This window comes from Melitaea cinxia, chromosome 17 (assembly GCF_905220565.1).
Source record: "Melitaea cinxia chromosome 17, ilMelCinx1.1, whole genome shotgun sequence".
Taxonomy (NCBI): domain Eukaryota; kingdom Metazoa; phylum Arthropoda; class Insecta; order Lepidoptera; family Nymphalidae; genus Melitaea; species Melitaea cinxia.
The window spans coordinates 4,931,436-4,952,426 of record NC_059410.1 but is presented as its reverse complement, the minus strand read 5'-3'; the positions used below and the strand labels follow the sequence as shown (position 1 = coordinate 4,952,426).

General features: G+C 32.7%; 3 protein-coding genes across 3 annotated transcripts; 2 read left to right on the top strand and 1 right to left on the bottom strand.

Moving 5' to 3' along the window:
• Positions 1 to 1,347: 1,347 nt before the first annotated feature.
• On the top strand, positions 1,348 to 9,337 carry LOC123661575 (phosphorylated adapter RNA export protein). The gene is made up of 6 exons (XM_045596527.1): positions 1,348 to 1,532; positions 1,721 to 1,978; positions 2,293 to 2,650; positions 2,917 to 3,008; positions 6,384 to 6,570; positions 8,654 to 9,337. The coding sequence occupies exons 1-6, from the start codon at positions 1,470 to 1,472 to the stop codon at positions 8,905 to 8,907; spliced, it is 1,212 nt and encodes a 403-aa protein (XP_045452483.1). The 5' UTR covers positions 1,348 to 1,469; the 3' UTR covers positions 8,908 to 9,337.
• A 3,536-nt stretch (positions 9,338 to 12,873) lies between these two features.
• Positions 12,874 to 15,219, bottom strand: LOC123661720 (centromere protein X-like). The gene is made up of 3 exons (XM_045596665.1): positions 15,024 to 15,219; positions 14,736 to 14,930; positions 12,874 to 13,497 (listed from the first exon to the last, which is right to left on the bottom strand). The coding sequence occupies exons 1-3, from the start codon at positions 15,105 to 15,107 to the stop codon at positions 13,480 to 13,482; spliced, it is 297 nt and encodes a 98-aa protein (XP_045452621.1). The 5' UTR covers positions 15,108 to 15,219; the 3' UTR covers positions 12,874 to 13,479.
• Positions 15,220 to 16,633: 1,414 nt separating this feature from the next.
• LOC123661719 (NADH dehydrogenase [ubiquinone] iron-sulfur protein 5-like) lies at positions 16,634 to 18,030 on the top strand. Its single transcript, XM_045596664.1, has 3 exons — positions 16,634 to 16,772; positions 17,087 to 17,306; positions 17,882 to 18,030. The coding sequence occupies exons 2-3, from the start codon at positions 17,094 to 17,096 to the stop codon at positions 17,969 to 17,971; spliced, it is 303 nt and encodes a 100-aa protein (XP_045452620.1). The 5' UTR covers positions 16,634 to 16,772; positions 17,087 to 17,093; the 3' UTR covers positions 17,972 to 18,030.
• Positions 18,031 to 20,991: the final 2,961 nt, after the last annotated feature.

Here is a 20,991-nt window from a genome sequence, read left to right as displayed (position 1 = left end):
GTAATAAGCCTACACTAGGAAGAGTATCAGGAGGATCAGGTACCGACCCTACGCAATTGACTTGGTGGTATATGAAAACAATGTCACATGGATTAAGCAGTCACAGCATTCGCTGTTACTTTAGAGGTCGAGGGTTTGAACTCCGCTAGTAACAAACATTTGTATAGGCCAAGCCACAGACCAAGTACATGTTTTTCATTATCTGGGTGAATGTCTTTGCGGTGTTTGTTTGTTGTTGTACGTTGAGAATATGGTGTATATTTTTATTATTATGACAAAAAAAGTACTTAATAGGTTGTTTAGGTTCCCTGTGCTGCGAGGGATCATAGTCGTCTAAGGCAGGCCTCTCGCGAGGTAGTCGTACATATCTAACATCAATCATAGACATTCGATCATGAGGTTGTAAAGTAAGCTTACTAATTGCCTCAAATGCAGCCCTGCAAAATAATCAATTATTTAACTACTAATGACCTATTTCTTACTTCGACATTACTTGTAACGTTAGACAACTTTGTTATTTTATAATCAACAATAATAAAACAAAAATTTCAATAAAAACTCACATATTTTAGCTAACAATTTTGCTTGTAGTAAACTTCAATAATAAGTACCTATATACGTAACATATACACTAATAATTCCAGTAAAACTATATTTCTTTATTGTAAAAACTTTATAGTGATATAATCAGCATATAAAACGCACAATAATTTTATAAATGTCTTGCGCACTTCATAGTGACAATTATGAAAAGGGCTCTTCACTAGTTTGTAGTATCTTTGTTATCTATTTTATATCCGTATGTATAGTTACATTAATTACCTACTACACCAAATAGTTCCAGTTACATACATATATCGGCTAAAATATAATTTTTCACCATTTCATATAATGAGAAACCACGGTCTTCTATACAGGTCTTGCAACAAAAGTGGGGCGGGGGCGGTTACATCGGCTTAACAGTTGCGTTTTTCTTTTCAATTTACGGCTGCCATAGGCATGGCAATAGATGGGTGTGCTGTGCAGCGAAGATAGAATAGCGTTCTGTCTTTTTTTCTATCACACGTAACGCATTTATGTTTTAAAATATAACCAATTACAATGAATTGTCACTCAACCAGTTTGCGCAGTGCGCACTGTGCACCGCACCACATGACCGCACACATCGATAGCAGTGATGTACAGCGGCGTTGACGCAAACGAAAAGTTAAGACACTGTCGTATTAATCTTTCAGCATTGAAATTGGGCTCCGTTGTAAGACCTGTTTATAAGACCGTGGTCTACAGTCTACACCCATAGATTATACACTTATGTCTACACCTATAGAATTTGACATCGGTACTTACATTGTCTATTCTTGTAAATGACAGCTCGAAAAGCCAGCGATAGTGACCTAAGGCGGAATTATTGCATTTTGTAAAAACTTTCATGTGCAATTACTATACAAACTTGATTACATCCAGCAATCATGATGTCTACTACAGAAGGAGATCTGGATATCGAAGTGTCCCACGAACTTGAAGACGGCGAGGTTTGACTATTACCTTCAGAATATATTTTTCTTGTTCATTGTGTAACTTAATGCATTTAACCACACAAATAACGTCTTATATGAGCGTTATTCTCTGCCTTTTCCATTGTTGTTAATTCAGAATAGCAGTCAATTCCTACTAAAATTCGCATCACCGTTATTATCGTAACTAATTGCTTTCGTCGTAGTTGGAAGACTCAGATGTGGAAGAGGGCACTTACGTCCCTTTGGCGCGACCTGAAGCCTTCAACCCGCCGTCTCTCGTAAATATGCAGATTCAGGATGAACAAAGTGACGAAGATTCAGTTCAAGAGTCGTCAGGATCGGAATCCGATGATGAACCTCATCGGCGACCGAAACGAACTAAACTAAGACTGCGACCTCCACAACCGCAGACTCAGGCAGCAAAGAAGGACAAGTACAATATATGGTGTAAAGCATTGCAGGTATTTTGACACCTAATTGTAAAATTTGTATTCGGATACATCCAAAGCAAGTTGTAAACAACTTCTATTGCTTATATATTCAGTAATAAAGAAATTTAATATTTTAATTCTTTCAAGTAAAAGTTCATTTTTGCTTTATTCTTACAAATAATAAATATATACTTGCAAAAAAGACACAACTTACAATTTTAATAAGTTTCTTGATATAATACATAGGCTCACTTTAACTACCTCCCAACTAAACAGTATTTTGATACACTTGTTTTTTATTATTATTTTGATTTTATAATTTAAAATGTCTTGTTAAATTTCAGGAAGATCTTCTAACCGAGGATATGGTCACTTGTGATTTAACAAAAAAGAGTAGATATGGCGTTGAATCATATGACTACACAATTAAGTATAGATTAAATGATGACTATATTTCCAAAAAAGTATTTACAAATAACTCTGAATACAGGCCTAAGGATCAAGCCACGAATAAGAGAAGTAATTCAGATAGAGGCAATGTAAAGTTAAGACTTGGCAAGAGGGTGAATAGTGAACTGCCCTTGGATGAGAAACAGGTTCCAAGAATTTTACCAGATTTACTCGTATCATTAGAAGACCCAACAGAACTAATAGCTAATGAAATTGCAGAGAAGTTGACTGAAGAGAAAAAAGATTTAGTTGGTAAGTTATTCTTTTATTGCTTTTTTTTGTTTGTCAATAAGTAAATATATTCAACATGCACATTTGTTGCTAAGGTAGACAACTTGTGCGACTTACCAGCTGACTGATGTAGCAACATCTTTTTTTATAATAAATATACACACAAATAATATATAAGGATTACACCCAAATTCTTGTTATTTTATTAGGATAAAAGATGTAAGTAGCAGCGGAAGTAAATTTTGCCATCTAATAGTAAATGATGTAATTTACTTAACTTTTTACAGGTAGGATTGTTCAAGTCATTGGTGCAAGCAAGGCTATAGATTTGTATAAGGAGACACAAAAGATTGAAGCAGATGGGGGAATGCTCGTAATGGTAAGTGTACTATATTTTTTATAACAATCTAAGGGCCCATCCATAAATTACCTTACATGTTAAGGGTAAAGGGTAGAGTGTTGAAGTGCGTATAATAACTGTACATGACGTAACTGCACATAAGATTGCTTGTTATCACCTATATACCGGGTGTCCCAGGAAAGACTGTCAAGCGAAAGTCCAGACCTAGAACATCCTCCTTGGGGATTTCAAATCACTCTTGTGTATATGATCCGATTTTTTATAGTTTAGGAGATATGATTTTTTTTTTCCAATGTTTTTCGACCTTAGCGATAAGTTTGCACTGAAAGTCCTTAGGGAAAGCCAATTCGTTGAGAGTTCCAATTACACAAGTCCAAATCGAAATGTAATCAAAAGTCCTGTGTGAAAGTCAATTATTATCCCTTTAATGAGTAACTGCTTGAGAAGATGAATCGCTATCGTACTGTAAGAAGCCTAGCAGAGCAATGTGACGTATTCAGTTGCTGTCATCACCACTAGCCACAGATTGCCCCTATCTCACTCTAACACTAGTTCATTAACTCTATTTGTCACTTTCCGAATAACTGGCTTGGCTATCATATCATTTAGCTATTGTGTAGAATATAAAAGATTCCCCTATCTCGTTCTAACACTAGTTCATAATTTTCACAGTTTAACACTAGTTCATTCTTTAATTAAAAAAAATATAATGTATTTCTTGATATAATAATGTATCTCTTTGATTTAATACAATAATTTTTGTATTAATCTTAATTTTAATTCTAATCTTTGACTTATTTTTAAATTATAATCCTTTCATTTGACATAATTGACACGTTCGACTCTTTTTATGACTTTTTTTTTTATAAATCACATACATTTTTATATCTAAGTGATTTTTTTTTTTTGTCTCCTTTGATAGTTATTTTAATTTAAATTATGTTAATTGATTTAAAATTACGACTTTTCAAATGACATGTCTGTATATTAATGTTAGTGGAAACTTTAGTGATTAATGTGTTTTCGTAAGAAAATTAATTGTATGTGATTTTTATATAGTATGTTTCCCAAATATATAAAATAAAATAAAAATAAAATCTATTTGTCACTTTCCGAACAACTGGCGCGGCTATCATACCGTATAACTATTCCTTGGAATACAAAAGATTCAGATAGGAAGTGTTTTTCATCTGTTTTCATAGTCATACTCCCAGTAAACACGACCAAATTTATTACAATTTTTTAAACTTAAGTTTTCAAATATTAATAAGGTCGAAAAACATTGAAAAAATAAAAAATAAAATCATATCTCCTAAACTATAAAAAATCGGATCATATACATAGGGGTGATTTGAAATTCCAAAGCGTGTTCTAGCTCTGGACTTCCGCTTGACAGTCTTTCCTGGGACACCTGTATAAGCCTACCCATTTACTAAAAGCTTTTATTTAAGATGCAATGTATTAAGTACGAGGGTGGATCCTCCAGCCAGCCTACTATGTCCAAAGAAAACATCAACAAAGTGTGTGATCTCATATTAGAAAACTGCAGATTGACTGTATGGGAAATTGCAAACACTTAAGGCATTTCATATGACCGAACACAAAATATCATTATCAATGAACTCGGATTTTCTAAGGTACTCAATAGGTTTTCGCTCTCTCGCAAATGTTTAGAAATGTTTGAAGCTCAACCGCAAGACTCTTTGAACCGTTTTATTACTATGGACGAAACCTGGATTAATTACAGTGCAAGCAGTCGAATAAATCGGAACCGACCTCAAACAAAGGAAAGGCAATTTTATCAGGTGATGGCATCAGTTTTTTGGGATGCTCGTGCATTCATAATGGTGGACTATCTTTGAAAAGACCAAACAATAAACTCAGCATACTGTGTCACCCTACTGCGTCATTTGCTTGAAGAAATTAAAGAAATCGTCTAGGATAACTAAGAAAGAAAGTGTTTTTTTACTAGGATAACGCACCCGTTTACACTTCTGTCGCAAATGAGGCTCAAATTCGTGATTTTGGTTTTATGCAAGATACTACTAATTTTGTACTAAAACACAGTTTATATATTATTTTCAAAACAGTAGCTGTGGAGTTTCCTGCTGATTCTTCTCTGCACATTTCGAATCGGAGATAGCTTTACTTTTACGAAAATAATAATCAATTTTAAATTTTAATTTATAAAATGACGATTCGAAAGTGCTCTTGGTCTATTTGAATAAAGCTGTTTTTGATTTGGAACCTGCTGCTCCACCTGGTTTATTCGCCTGATTTGGCATCTTCCTACCTTCATCTGTTTCCTTACCTAAAATAACACCTTGATAGCCATACATTTTCGTCAAATGAAGAGGTTGAAGCTGCAGTTTACCAGTATTTTTCAGACCTTCAAGAATCATTTTTCAAAACCGTTATAGAAGCTTTGCAAAACAGATGGAAGAAATATATTGAGTTAAATGGAGATTATATTGATAACCAAAAATATTTTTATATGTTATTTATTTTGTTTCCTAGTTGAGGCCGCAACTTTCCGATCCACCCTCGTATGCTACTCAATTTTGAAGAACAGATTGAACTGAAATTAAAACGTTTTGTTCGAATGACAATGCATGTTTAGCTATGTGACGTCATTCTAAATCCTACATGGATTCCACACCCAAGATGTTCTAGTAGTTATTTTTAATGCACTCCTACAAGACGGGTCAATGATCAAATGAAAAGACTTGCTGAGAATAGCTCGATACAACAAGTGAAGTCACTCTAAATCCAAGATGTCGGATTAAGTTATATTATATATGGGTATTATATGATAGGATTTGCTGAGAGTAACTCGAAAAATAAAGAGATGTTTCTCTAAATCCATTATGGTAGACTTCTTGAGATAGTGGACTAATTTTTTTTTTTTTTTTGTAATGTTTTCCTACATAATGGGTATCAAATGAAAAGATTTGCTGAAAATACCAGATTGACAAATCCTTTAACTGAGGTAGGGCACAGCAGAAAATTTCCTGCTTAAAATATGGAGCACTGACTGGGGTAGTAACTAAACCTTACAAAAGATATTTTGTGTTCCTGATGGTGAGTAAGGTGACCAGAGCTCCTGGGGGTAATTGGAGATAGGGTCGGCAACGCGCTTGCAACGCTTCTGGTGTTGCAGACGTCTATAAGCTACGGTTATCGCTTACCATCAGGGGAGCCGTACGCTTATTTGCCGACCTAGTTATATAAAAAAAAACCTGACCAGCATAAATAAAAATGAAACAAAAAATTAAAGTCGAAGACTAAGTTAAAAAACAAGCTTAATTAAATGCGCTAAAAAGAATAAATTTTTTTTTTTGTTTGCGAGCAAAGACAAAATGTTACAATAACTTTCATATTAACATTTTACAGAATGGCACAAGAAGACGCACACCGGGTGGTATTTATTTCTTTTTATTAAAAAGGGATGATGATATCTCGCAGAGTATGATAAATCAGATATTCAATGAAGATCGAAAGGAAACTAATCGCAAGATTAAGAAAACACGAGCCAAGACTCGTCAAAAAGTAATGGAACAGTTGAAACAGAGTCTCACAGGTACGCCTCACATTATGTAAATAGATATAATACTATATTGCACATTTTGAATTACATTAAAGAAATTAACAATGTAGCATATATTTTTAATAGCGCCTGGTTTCGTTCCTGCTGATGTATAATAGCACAGTTATGCATTAGCGTTGCTATTTACTTTTTCTAGGCGACTGATTTAATTTTGGAATGCCCTCGTATCGTATTACGTTGCGATTCATCTTAGGGGGTAGTTGTGTCGCGACGCGCTGGGTTTGCTGTATATAAGCCTCGGGGCGAGTGTTTGCGGGCCTTTTTGCTCTTTTCTTTTTTGGTTTGGATTCTCTCGCCGTCTTAAGATCTGAGTGCAATTTATTGTGGGTGAGTCATTGTAGTTCTTATAGGTTTAAGCTTTGCTTTAGTGTAAGGTGATTTTGTGTGTTTTGAAAAAGAAGATTAAGATTCTGTAGGATTTTTTTTACTCTCTCTCTTGTGTCTCGTGTTAGGAGTTGTGGGTGTCTCTCTAACCCAACGAACAATTTTCTAACACGTAGCAACAATATTCTATCTTAAGTGCAAAAGAGTTATTAATAAGATAGTGATCTCTTAAAGACAACTCCTATCAAGAAAGGAAATATTGATAACATGAAAAAACTAAACAAATGGAGCAATTAGCTTAGAACCTTACCTATTAAATATAATGAATCATTATTAAAATATAAATTTCTCTAGGCTTAGTACGCAAACACATAATACGCGCGAAGTTTAAGAGCCATTTCACAAAAATAGGTAACAATCCGCGAAATTGTAATATTTTGACGTCGTTAATCTCAGTGTTGGATGCAATAATGTAATTTATATTCTTGAAATATAATAAAGCAATCTTTGTTGTAGTCCATAGTCGGATCAGAATTTTGATTTATATTATGTGTATAAAATTATTAACCTTTTCATCAGCCTCCTCCCTGGGTAAACGGTCGCAATGTATACTTTGAAGTCCTACTTTTCAATAACCTCTACGTTGAAACCATTTTAAAAAAATATCATAATATGTGGAATATAATTTTGTTGCGCACTATCGCAGATTTTTATTCCATTTGTATCTCTATTAAACGATAAAAAAAAAATTAAAGTTACGAATATTTTCCAAATAAGTACAATTTTAAAAGCGATATTTTTCGTAGAAAACTAAGAAATTTTAACGAACTATCTTCATCAAAGTAAACTTACATCATTAAGGAATACAAAAAAAAAATAATTAAAAGATGTAATCATTTTTAATACATTTTATATTAAATAATAAAAAGATAGTATATATTACCACGCATCAAGCCCAGTAAATCAGTCGAGCGCTAGCGCTCTTAGAGGTAAGGTCCACGCCAAATTCTGCGCAGCCGTCTCTTTCGCTCACACGCGCCAAGCGCCTGTTGTTATAGCGGATAAACTGCATTTGATACTTTCGTAATAAAATATAAATAAAATAAACATATTACGAAAATGACTGTAAAATAATATAATGATAATTTCTGTAAACAAATGTATAATTTAATTTTCTTTTCTCACATTATCAATACAAATAGGCATTTCAATCTGTTTGTCTTGTTATTTGTTAATTAATATGTTTGTCGGTGTCGATGTCATAAAATGCTATTTTATTCATATCGTAAATATTAGATTCATTCGTAAACTGAAAAAACTAAATCAATTTAAACAAATTTGTTTCATAAAATTGATTTTTTATTTTTATTTTAAATTTATTGACTGTTGTTATATAACATACTTGAAATTTTTAACAAATTAATTATGTAAAAAACATTTTATACCATAGTTATAATTTTTATTATACATCAGAAAATGATCAAGATGGTCTTTTGGCTGTCACACTATATTTACTAGCACAAAGATGCGACCAAATTTACCTAAACTTGCAGAGCGTAAAAATGTGAAATGGCTCTTAAAGAGCTATTAACTTTTCTCGTAATTTTCCAATTTTATGCGCAATTTTAATTTTCAAGTCATTATGTAGTTATGGCGTGACCAAGGGAAAAAAGGGATTAATATATATACATATATATATATACAGGTATGCTTAAATAGAATTTACTCGTAGATTCAGAACTACCGTCGCTACTCTCTCGGGGCGAGGCGACAGTGCAGTCGGAACACGGCTCCAACCCGCCGCCGTCCCCCGCGACCGACGCCCGCGACGGCTCGAGCGACACTGACGCACACTCACACACAGAACTGCCCTCCTCCCCGCGGTCGCAGTCCCCTCTCCCCGACCGAAAGTCTCGCACCATACAGGACTATGAAGACGATGACTTCTTAGAAGTGATGTGCAACGATGATATGGAGTTGTTCTAATGAGGTGCTTCTCCTGGTGCTGTTTCTGCCTCTCCCTGTTAGACTAATAGTATGTAATCTGTTTATTACCTTAGATATAATCTGAAAGTTTGTTGTCAAATGTGTGGTGCGGCTTATTGAAAATCGTAGTGTGAAGTTCTGCAGCATGCATTCCCTTTTTGCATCTAAAATGTGGCTGTGAATTTTTACACTCTTTACAAGAATCGAAAATAAAATATGCCTTGAAAATTGTTACTGCTCTTTGTGTACTGTGTTTACTAGTATAGCAATTGGCACGTATCTTGAGCATTCGGCGACAAGTAGGGACAGTTTTGTACGATGCATGCAGAACTCGCAAATATTTTAGTTTGTGATGCATGTAAAGTGCACATCAATACTATACATATTAAAATAAATGGGAAAATGATAGAAAATAGTTTAATAAAGAAAATAAATAAAGCCACTTTGTCATAAGTAAAGTCATAATAGCAATATAATAATTAATTTTTAATCGAGGCACTAAATTGTAAAAAAATGGTTTAGCGCACATGTTATTAAGGGTAAAGAATTCATCACGAAAGGCCTACGAGTGGAAGTTTTAACTCGAACTGACCAGTCATTGTACAACAATATGATAATCTCGCCCCTGTGCCTCACTTCACAGCATCAAAGAGATACAAAATTCATTTTTGCGCTGGATGAGGGTCAGCACTCAAGATTCGTGCTGATAACTATAAATCTAATCAGTATTGTAAATAACGGTTTTAAAATAATGTGTCCTAAGTTGCAGTCTTTTTTTTTATTGTTATAAATGTAAAAAGTATGGCTCTGAGAATTGAAGTATGCTTAGAAAAACTAGTTTTTACAAATAAAAGTGTTCAGGAGGTAGAAGTTGATCCTGACCTTCCTTCCTTTTTTTGGATTCATGTCGGTCTTAATTTAAAGTCTTTAACAGTACTTTTTAATCAAACAGTCTTTACTGTGTATAAGAAATTCCTTGCTAAATAAATGTTTTTTACGTGTTTAAAAAGTAAATTGAAAAAACATATTGTCACGAATATTTTTCTACAGACCCTACAAGCATGTAGTTTGGAATGTAATTATATATATTCATGATGAAAGAAGAGATTTTTAAAATGTCATACATATGAATTTTTAAATAGAAATATAAAATTCATAATGGCAACTTCTGTATTAAAATATAATATATAACTTAAACAATATAAACTGTAATAGTGTAGTCAATGTAAACTTTACGATTGTTTTTAGTACATTGGAATCCAGATTATATAAGTAAACGTAAAATATCACTATTTTTATAAACAGTCTGAGCAGCCTTATATAAAAAGGGCTATTATTACACATCCGCCTATAAATATTTTTTTATAAATACAACCATGTCTCGGTGGTATCAAATCTTGTGCTGTAAAAAGAGCCTGTAGACGTAGACAATAATAGTTACTATTTCATTAGGTTCATAGAAAGTCAGTGTTTGATTGAAAATACAATTATTACATTTAACATGTATGTAATAACTGGAAAGTGAATATATATTATATAGAAAATGTTACTTGTATCTGTTGTTTGATTTAACATATTTTTGCTAATATGTCAATGAAATACTAGCCATCTTTAGTTATATATCATAATGTGAATGTTTTAACTGTTATGACGATCCCTTACTACATAGATCTATTTATATTTTTTATCGCTGTATTGTCGTGAACATTGTTAGTGTACAATCTATCTACCCCAAACAAATTGTCGAAAAATAATAATCAGTAACAAACCACGGCGTGATCTTCTACTATAATTTTAAATGTGAAGTGTGAATTATGATATGATATTCTTGTGATGTTAAATTTGTCTCAGAATATTCAACAATAGCCTAAATCAATAAATATATGTCTATTAAAATTATAAAAAAAAAACCGATACCAACGCTACAGTGAAATATTTAGTAGGATTTTCGCTTGTGTCGGGTGTCCGGAAACACATACAATATACAAGCATAACGCCCAGACCACGACAAACATCTATATGGCCGATACAAATGTCTCTCGTGAGCGCCAGCGCAACAGCTAGTGCTATGACCGCTGCGCCAACGCGTCGTCGAATTGTAACTGAATATTACACTTTCTTTTAATAATGATCATCTTGGTCATCTAAATCATATGTTAATTTTAGAAACACTAATTGTATATACCCTTTACTATGTGGAATGCTGTGGGATGTTATAGGATGAATAAAAAGTCAAATATCAACTATATGTAACAAAATCTTTTTTAAAAATATTTAGAAGTATATTGTGACTCGGTTAAATTAATCGGCACCTTGTAAGAACTATTTTGTTAGACAATACTATAAATAAATATTGCCCGAGTTTGCCCAATGCTATGTGCATAGTTAGGAATATGACTGCTAAGAAACGCGGGAAATGCTTTTTTTATAAATATTTTTTCTCTTATTGCATAGTAAAAATAATTATTGTTATTATAAACCAATAATGCCAATTTTATTTCTATAGTCAAAAACATGACAAACTATGGTTTGTACTAGTTATTGAATTGTTTTAAATTTAGTATGAAAAAATATGAGGAGTAAAATTTACTGAATGAATGACCTCGTCACGTTTCTCGTAACGCCACCTATCGGAACCTAATAGGAGGATTTAAACTCCAGTAAACTCCGTTTTTTTAAATTACATTATGGGCTTACACTTGACTGGGGAGTCTAGCTCTAGAGCAGACACGAGGTCGAGGATGGAGCTCGCCCAGAAGAATCCTGTTCACTCGCACTTTAAACACATTCGGGTTATATGTACTCGGAAATACAGAATATCGTCGTGCATAGGAGTTGACACACTTTTTTTATAAGAAGCAGAGTCGGATTTGGAGGTCTGGTGGCCCTGGATCGCTTTAAGGAAAGGAAGGAGCAGAGAAATCATTTAAAAAAGAAAAAACAATTGAATAGATTGCAGTTAAGATGAATAGATTGAGTCTTCTATTCAAAAACAATAGAATTATGTCTGCATAAGTATTGTATTAAAAATGTAAAAAAAAAAGATTAATAAAAACAGAAAAGCTGTTGAACTTTTGCTTTTTGAAGCTGTATTGTGAGGGTAAGCTCTATCGTTTGCAGGATTTGGGGCTACAGGCCTATATATACTTCCAAACCGATCGTTAAACATACTAGTAAACCTGTATGGCCAAAACAAACGTTTGTCATGTGCGGGCATCGAACCCGCAACAGCCAGCGCAACAGGTATAATCCATGGTTGTGACCGTTGCGCCAACGCGGCGTCTAAAAAACATACTATTGCAAGTGCCAAATTAATTTAACTGTAGTAAGTGTGAGACGTAAGTGTTTTTTGTATTTTCTTTTTTATAAGCTTGTATTTATTTACTTAGTTAACACAATTACTGTGACCTAAAAACTTACGAAAATATTTTTTATTGACTGAAATAATGTGAATACTTTATCTGTAACTAGGGCACCGTTAAGACCCTATTTAGCTTTATGCTCTAGCGTTATTGTTTATGAATAGGTATTGTATTTATTAGTTTTAGTAGCCTGGGGTTGATGTTATTCTTTTTTATGATAAGCCAATATTTGTGTAAGAACTTGTACACTTCTCCGAGTCTTACAGAGCGATAACTGAAACATTTGTATAATAAAGTTTCGTAAAAAATATGTTTTGTCTTAAATATCTACATTTACCCGTTCTAACTGCACTGACAGACCTTATGCTGTCTTAGCAATTAATATTTAATACTAATTTTTAAAAAAAGTTAAAATAGTCATTAGGTTTTCTAAAACTACAGTTTTTTCATTTTTAATTCTATGAGATCCTTCTACAGGTTCTATCTATCCAATAAAAATATTAAGAAACTAATTAAAAGATTAATAAAGTGGGTTGCCATTCTATACTCTAAGGTCTAAGTCAAGAGCAAGTAAAACAATGCATTTTTTATAAATATATATAGTTATTGAATGCCTCATTTATTACGAAAAATTATAGTTGCTAATCACTGAAAATAAAAGGGATTACATAACTAATACTAATAATAATAACGGGAATATAGGGAAATAATAATAAAGGGACTACATTTAAAAGTCATAAAACAACTTTTTTTGAATTCAATATATTTACAAACAGTACTTTTGGCACTTACCAAGCATGTTATCAAATAAAATACAGTTAAATTATCAGTTTTAGTAAAAAGATAAGTTATATGATCAATTTTGTTACTACAAAACTAATGATATTTTAAATGGTAGTAATTTAATTAAATTAAAATTAACTATACTTACAAAAAATATCTTTAACATATTCAACTTATATATATAGGCATTAACATAATTAATAGCTGTAAGAATTAAAGTGCATTATAATTTCGACCCAGATACTGTTGTGTTTCTATGCCAAATTTTACAGTAATATGTAAATATTTAAAAATAAATTAATCTTAACTAGCATAACAAAACTAAAGTACTCTTTTTTTTTTTTTAAAGCAGCTTTACTACATTTTAAATTATTTTTTTGAATGTTAATGAATGGAAATTCTCGCAATTTGCCAGCCCAATTGATAACTATGGAAAGTCCAACATCTGTAACAAATAAATAATAAGATATCAATTTATTATACAATAAATAAATAAAATCATGTAAAACTCTCACAAAAACTACAACTAAAGAAGGAAAAGATCAATTAATAATTAAATGAATACTATTCTAATATGGGATACATACATTAATAAAATAGTACCTGGTACCTTGTAGTAAATCGTGTTTCTTGGAAATCATTATTTATAAAATATGAATAATATTTTGTTTACCGACAATGATAAAAATAAAAAAAATAATTAAAAATAATAATGATAAAATATTAATTTACCGCTGCAGCCTGTAATATCCCACTACTGGGCATAGGCCTCTTTCCCCATGTAGGAGAAGGATCAGAGCTTAATCCACCACACTGCTCCAATGCAGGTTGGCGGATATATTCCCTACTATGAGTAACGATCGCTATCAGGTGTACATGATAACAACCGGGAACGATGGCTTAACGTTCTCTCAGAGGCACGGTAGGGAGACCCACTAGGACTGCACAAACACCCAGACCACGACAAACACCTGTATGGCCAATACAAATGTTTGTCATGTGCAGGGATCGAACCCGCAACCGTCAGCACAACAGGTACAATCCATGGCCTGACAACGCGGCGTCACAATTGCGCAATAATATAATATTTTTCAATTTTACATACATTATTAAATAACAAATAACGAGTGCAATTACAAAAAAAAAAGAAAAAAAACAATAATCGACAGAGGATTTGGATGGTCCTTTCGATTACGACCAGTCGATTTCCCACCTGAACTATTACAACTTTACTGACAATTGCGAAATTTACCTTCATATTCTAACGATATTTTTTCATTGTCTAAAAACTGGGATAAAACGACATTTCCTAAAAATAAATCCTAGCTAGATTTATTTATCTCCCCCGAAATTCCCAGCATACTAAATTTCATGAATATCGTTGGAGCAGTTTCCGAGATTCAAGTTATATATATTCAAGAATTGCTCGTTTAATAGTATAAGATTAAAGAATAATAACAAGATATCAATTTAGGCAATTTACAAAAAAGAATACAACTTTTTCTAGATTTAACTTTTTTGAAAAAAAATTTAGACAAGCTTTGGAATACTTTATTCTTATCAAAACAAGTTGAATATAAGTTTCTAAAACAAATATTTTAATCATGTTTCTATCTTTAAATTAGCCTACACACAAGATTATTTCAAAGTTTTGATTATTCAAATGTTTTTATAGTGGCTTACCAGTTGTGGCAGACATTGTTCGACATGTTTTAAATCTATTTTGTCACTGTTTTCGCTCAAAGCCTCAGTTGAAGCTCTCAAACAGGTCTCGGTCACTAGACACTTCGCTATTTCAACTACCAGGGTCAAAGCATCATTACCCAACTTCGTTTTAGTATCTTGAAATGATCCATGCAACAGTTCTTTAATAATTTCCTAAACAAGATATTATTAATTATGGTATTATTTAAATTCATATTTATTGATTAGCTAATCAGTATTATAACCGACGGTTACAATTACACTTACTTGTTTGATATTAGATTCTATTTCAGATACTATAGCCGCGGGATCTATTTTATCTTCATCGTTTTCATCAGTATATTTAGCCATGTTTAGATATAAATGTTATACATATAATTTAGTTCCAATTTTGTTAACGCACCATGCGTTACGCATGTATATATTATATTATAAATATATATGTAAATTTTTGAATTAAATACTAAAATTTGGCATTGTTATTATTTATCAAGGTTTAGGTACTTTAGGTAGAGACAAAGGTACATAATTATACAGCCTCGTCTGATGTGTTTTGTCCAATTCTACAATTAAAAGGTCATCGACCATGTCTTTTGTTAAATTTGTCTATTAATCATTAAATATGGATCGTTTTTCTTCACATATAAGCCGGAATGGCAACGTTTATACCATGTATCTAGGATGAAGTATGCAGTATGCAGTTATGCACCATGTATATACTAATCTATGGTTTATGTTCCCTACTATTACAATGTACTCTGTGGGTTTATGGCATGTTTATGGACAGCCGCATGGACAGCCGACACTCGACAGTATCGGCACAGCGTTGCAAAAGCTACCGATTTTTCGGTAGATCTACCGATTTTGGCCCTTGTCTACCGATATACCGATTTAGCAGTGCTATCTACCGAATTTTTGGATTTTCAACTAATGTAAAATAATTTTCTAAAAAAAGGTAAAATAATATTCTGAATACGGTAATACTAAAAGAAAACGGTAACACAAAATCAATGCACGGGGACTTCCCGATCCAAATCCGCGGTGTGTTAAAACAAATTGTACTAACACGTCATATAATAGAGTTTATTATTGTCTGGTGAGTATACAAGGGAAAATCCCTGAAGATAACTTTCTTCGGGTTTGTTTCTTGAATTAGGTATAGGACTAGTGATGGATTATTTTTGGATTATATCATGACATGGGAAGATTCAATTCGCATTTAACAAATTAAATGTAGTTGCGAAATTTTGTGAACTGTTAAGCGAATTCATCGCTAATTCATACTTCTTTCGCGGCAACGTGCTATTCTATCGCACCTACGGGAAGTCGACGGGTGACTACTTCTATAATTAATGTTTCTTAGTGATAAAACGTATTTATTGCTTTTGAGTACTTTCTTTTTCTGTAATGTAAAATAATTATAATTATAAATGGAATAAAAATTTGCACGCCGTTTGAGGTAGATTATATGAGACATTGTAACTAATAACACCTTATGTATTAACTATATTCATGCAAATAAAGAATTTGATTTTATTTAACGGAACAAATTTAAATAAATTAACACATTATTGACTTAAAATACTTTTGTTTTACTCCGAGTAAAAATCTACCGATTTCTACCGATTTTTCGGAGCCAAATATACCGATTTTTTATTTTACACTTTTGCAACACTGTATCGGCACGGTATTGCCAATTCGAAGTCCACAGATCCCAATAAAATGTAATTCGATTTATGTCTTCAATAGTGCACTTTACAATAACAGTTTTCAATTTTTTTTATTACAGCAAAATAGATTTACACAAGAAGATTTTTATTTCACTTAAATAATATCTAAGTGCTATATACAGTACTGTTATAGTCCTATATGTGTAGTAATATTTTTTAGGGTGCAAACCTATTTCTAATGTCAATACTGTAACAAATGCAGAATCAGCTGTATTAAGAAAAAAAAAAATCGACAAGTTAACTATTTTGTATACTAGTTAATACCTTCAAGTGTTTTTCAAAGAAGGTAATGACTTAATTATTTTGCGTTGAATTATATTTTGTTAAATGGTCCTATAGTGATGGAATAGCAGATTTAAAAGTCATTAATGTTTTGTTTACGTAATTGCTTAACCTCAGATATTTTATTTAATAATAGATAGTTAAGAAATGATAATATCTAGAAAAAAAGGTATAATATTAAAATAATTTACGTATGTTAGCGATATTTCGTCTTCGACTCTACGTTACCGGAAATTCAGCAAACCCAGAAGACTAGAAATATGTAAAAAAAAAAAAAATATACGACGGACTCTGTCGTTAAAAATTACTTTTTTCCAGGTAAAAAATGTCCCTTTCACCGTTTTTCCGTTCTCCATTTACTGATCTAACTGGTGGTATGATATCGCACCAGATCTTGGGCCAATGTCAGAAACAAGAGATGAGGTATATGGATTGCCTCGAAGCCTATGGTCTCGACCGTGGACAGGTCAAGTGTGGACAACTGTTTGAGGAATTTCACGAATGTCAAACAAAAACGAAACAGTTCAAAAGATTTATGGTTAGTGTTTGCTTTTTTAATATTTTAAACGTATAATTTATAAATGTTTTTGGCTTATTTATTATTGTTAGCTATAGTGTATGTAAATTTCTCTCTAGATGATCATCTTAATGTATATAAATCAAATATCATGTATATAATCAAATTTGCACACAGTGTGCAGTTTGATCCAACTTGAAAGATAGGCTATATTTTATTTTGATATAAAAAAATATTAAATAAAAAAAATATTAATAAAATAAGGCAACACAAAGTTCACCAGGCCAGCCAGTGTATGTATATAAAAACAAAATTTTCTTCAATTACTATCCCATATAAAAACAACGAAATATAGGTAGTTAAAGATTACTTAATTTTTTTACGACATCAATCAAAATATTAATATTTTAGACATATTTAAAAAAATGTATAAAATGCTTTTAATTATCATGACTTTTTTTAAATCTGGTTATTATGTATATTACTCCTGTCAAACAAATTAATAATAAAACACAAAACCAAAACTAAATATGTAAGCCAATTAATTAGTAATCAATTAAATGTGTATTTTACATACAAACGTTTAATATTTTCAGGCTATGAGGAGGGAGAGAGACAGACAGATAGCAGAGGGAAAACTAAAAGGAGATGAACAATATTTGAATCCAAAAATTGACAGTTTTTAAATATAAGGATAACTATGTAGACATGTGTACAATATAAATAAATTGAACATTAGAGTTTATTATTTTATCATTTAATTTAATAAGTTAACTTCATTTTTTGGTAATACTTAGATATTGTCAAAATTGTAATATCTTGCTACAATCATGGCTTGCGCACTAAAATTGGGTGGTGTTTATGTAAACATCACTATTATCGCATTATATAAATATATATAAATTAAAACTATTAAAATTTATAATTTGTTTTGTATTTTGATATCATCAAATTATAAGGTACAAGTATAATATATATAAATAAGAATGAAGTCTATAATTTGAATAAGGCAAATTAAATTAAACAAAATAATTAAATTTATGAAGTTGCAAAGTTGTGTAGTGTTGAAAGAAGTGAATGTTTGCAACTTTATTTATGAAGAATGGAGAAGCGTCAGCGATAGCCAGGTCCCCTCCATTCTTCATCTATAAGTTCCCAACTCCACGCCCCAAAAGACAGTTTTCGAACAATCGAGAATTCCTGCAACGGAAAACTACCAAAGAAAGTGCAAACAAACCAAACTGTGCTAAAGATCGGAAAAGTCTTATGCAGAAGTAACAAAATCAGGGTCGAAACCGCAATTATATAATGATAATTCCACTAGTAATGATCAGAGTATACTTAAAGCCCTTCGAACTTTAAACGCATCAATGCATACTCTTATGAACCAAATAATAAAGATGACCCAAATCCTAGTAGACTTCATGTCCAGAATGCCAATGAATTCGCTGCCTTAAAGCTATGCGTATGGAATGCTAATGGGCTAACCAAACACTCGAATGAGTTAAAAACTTTCCTCAAATTGAATAAAATTGACATAATGCTAATTTCGGAAACTCGCTTCACATCCAAGAGTTATTTCAATATTCCCGATTATAAACTATATCATACCATGCTTCCTGATGGTAAAGCATATGGAGGGTCAGCTATTCTTATCAAAGCTAATATCAGACATTACCAGTGTCAATCATACTGCAAGAACTACATCCAGGCAATCAACGTAGTAGTGTATGATTAGATTAACAACATTACTGTGTCAGCTTTGTACTGCCCCCCAAGACATACAATTAAAGAAAGTCAATTTTGCGACTTCTTCAATATCTTAGGCCAACGCTTAATAGCAGCAGGTGATTACAACGCCAAACATACTTTTTGGGGGTCCAGGTTCGTCCAACCAAGGGGCCGGACAACTGTTAAAATGTATTCAAGCAAATAGTATGGATGTTATTTCTACGGATCAGCCGACATACTGGCCTTCGGAGAGAATTAAAATACCAGATCTTATTGACTTCGGTGTCACTAAAGGAATTGCGAAAAGTAAAATGTCGTGTAATAGCTGCTGGGATTTATCATCAGATCACTCGCACATTATTATCAATGTTGAGTTTGAAGTAAGAGCGACCGCAAGAAAATGTTCATTACACAACAAGAAAACCAACTAGAATTTATTTCGACACCTCATTAATGAAGCTTTTAAAGTAACACTTCCTCTTAAAATAGAAGTTGACATTACAAATGCTGTTGTATTCATCATTACAGCCTATACAGTCCACTGCTGGACATAGGCCTCCACAAGTTTACGCCAAAAATAACGTGAACTCGTGTGTTTTGCCCATAGTCACCACGCTGGGCAGGCGGGTTGGTGACCGCAGTACTGGCTTTGTCGCACTGAAGACGCTGCTGCCCGTCTTCGGCCTGTGTATTTCAAAGCCAGCAGTTGGATGGTTATCCCGCCATCGGTCGGCTTTTTAAGTTCCTAGGTGGTAGCGGATGTTGTATTCTTTAACACCAATGTACAAAATGCCGCATGAAACTCAACTCCATTAGATCCATATAAACCCGATGTCCAATATGTTGCCCCAAACATATTGGACTTACTTAAGGAAAAAAGAAAAACGAGAAAATTATGGCTACAAAATAGATGTCCTGATACGAAAAAACGATTAAACCACATAGTAAAAGAACTGAAACAAGCACTGGAACAAGATTGAAACGCATCGTTTCAAGCGCATCTGGGGGTTTTGATGCAACAGCAGCTTCAAACTACTCCCTTTCGAGGGCCACTAGGAGAATTAAAAGACCTGTTGTGTCAAGCTCAGCAATCAGAAAAACAGATTTCAGTTGGGCACGTAGCGACCTAGAAAAGGCGGATATGCTTGCAGAGCACCTCAATAAGGTTTTTCAACCCCATCCATACGAGGGTCCACCCAAGCATGAAAAATAAATAATTGAATTTATTGATTCCCCTGACAAGGATGACATCGAACCCGACCCATTTACTGAAAGTGAAGTAAAAAAATAATTAAAATATTAAAATCTAAGAAAGCTCCTGGATATGACCTAATTACTTTACTCTAATTGCTTTCGATTAAAGTAAAAATTATCAAAATCGATACACCCAGTAAAAAGTTATTGCGGATTTTCAAGAGTTTCTCTCGATTTCTCTGGGATCCCGTCATCAGATCCTGGTTTCCTTATCATGGTACTAAACTAGGGATATCTCCTTTCTAACAAAAAAGGAATTATCAAAATTGGTACATCCAGTAGAAAGTTATGCGGTATAATACAACGTAGGTCGACGAAAAAAGCGTCAAGTAAAAACGCATTATTAGATATAACTCGAAAAGTAGTTGTTAGATCTCAAATAAATTTAAATGGGACCAATTGACACACACCATCTTTCGATTAAAAAAAAATTGTCGAAATCGGTCCACACGGGCAAAAGTTCTGATGTAACATACATAAAAAAAATACAGTCGAATTGAGAACCTCCTCCTTTTTTGGAAGTCGGTTAACAAAGTCTTACAGGAATTACCAAAGTCTGAGATAACATTTCTCACAGCAATCTATAATGTCACAAAACAAAAATTCATCCCACTTCAATGGAAGGTCGCACAAATAATAATGTTTTTGAAGCCAAACAGCAACCAGGGGACCCGAGATCATATAGGCCGATTAGTTTATTACCCATACCTGCGAAAATATA

What these genes read in the sequence shown, in the direction of transcription:
- LOC123661575 (XM_045596527.1), top strand. Translation starts at nt 1,470, where the DNA reads ATGATGTCTACTACAGAAGGAGATCTGGATATCGAAGTGTCCCACGAA. An exon ending in TATGGTGTAAAGCATTGCAG is followed by an intron (nt 1,979 to 2,292) that starts GTATTTTGACAC and finishes GTTAAATTTCAG; the next exon opens with GAAGATCTTCTAACCGAGGA. An exon ending in ATGGGGGAATGCTCGTAATG is followed by an intron (nt 3,009 to 6,383) that starts GTAAGTGTACTA and finishes AACATTTTACAG; the next exon opens with AATGGCACAAGAAGACGCAC.
- LOC123661720 (XM_045596665.1), bottom strand. Translation starts at nt 15,107, where the DNA reads ATGGCTAAATATACTGATGAAAACGATGAAGATAAAATAGATCCCGCG. An exon ending in TAGAATCTAATATCAAACAA is followed by an intron (nt 14,931 to 15,023) that starts GTAAGTGTAATT and finishes TATCTTGTTTAG; the next exon opens with GAAATTATTAAAGAACTGTT.
- LOC123661719 (XM_045596664.1), top strand. Translation starts at nt 17,094, where the DNA reads ATGTCCCTTTCACCGTTTTTCCGTTCTCCATTTACTGATCTAACTGGT. An exon ending in AACAGTTCAAAAGATTTATG is followed by an intron (nt 17,307 to 17,881) that starts GTTAGTGTTTGC and finishes TAATATTTTCAG; the next exon opens with GCTATGAGGAGGGAGAGAGA.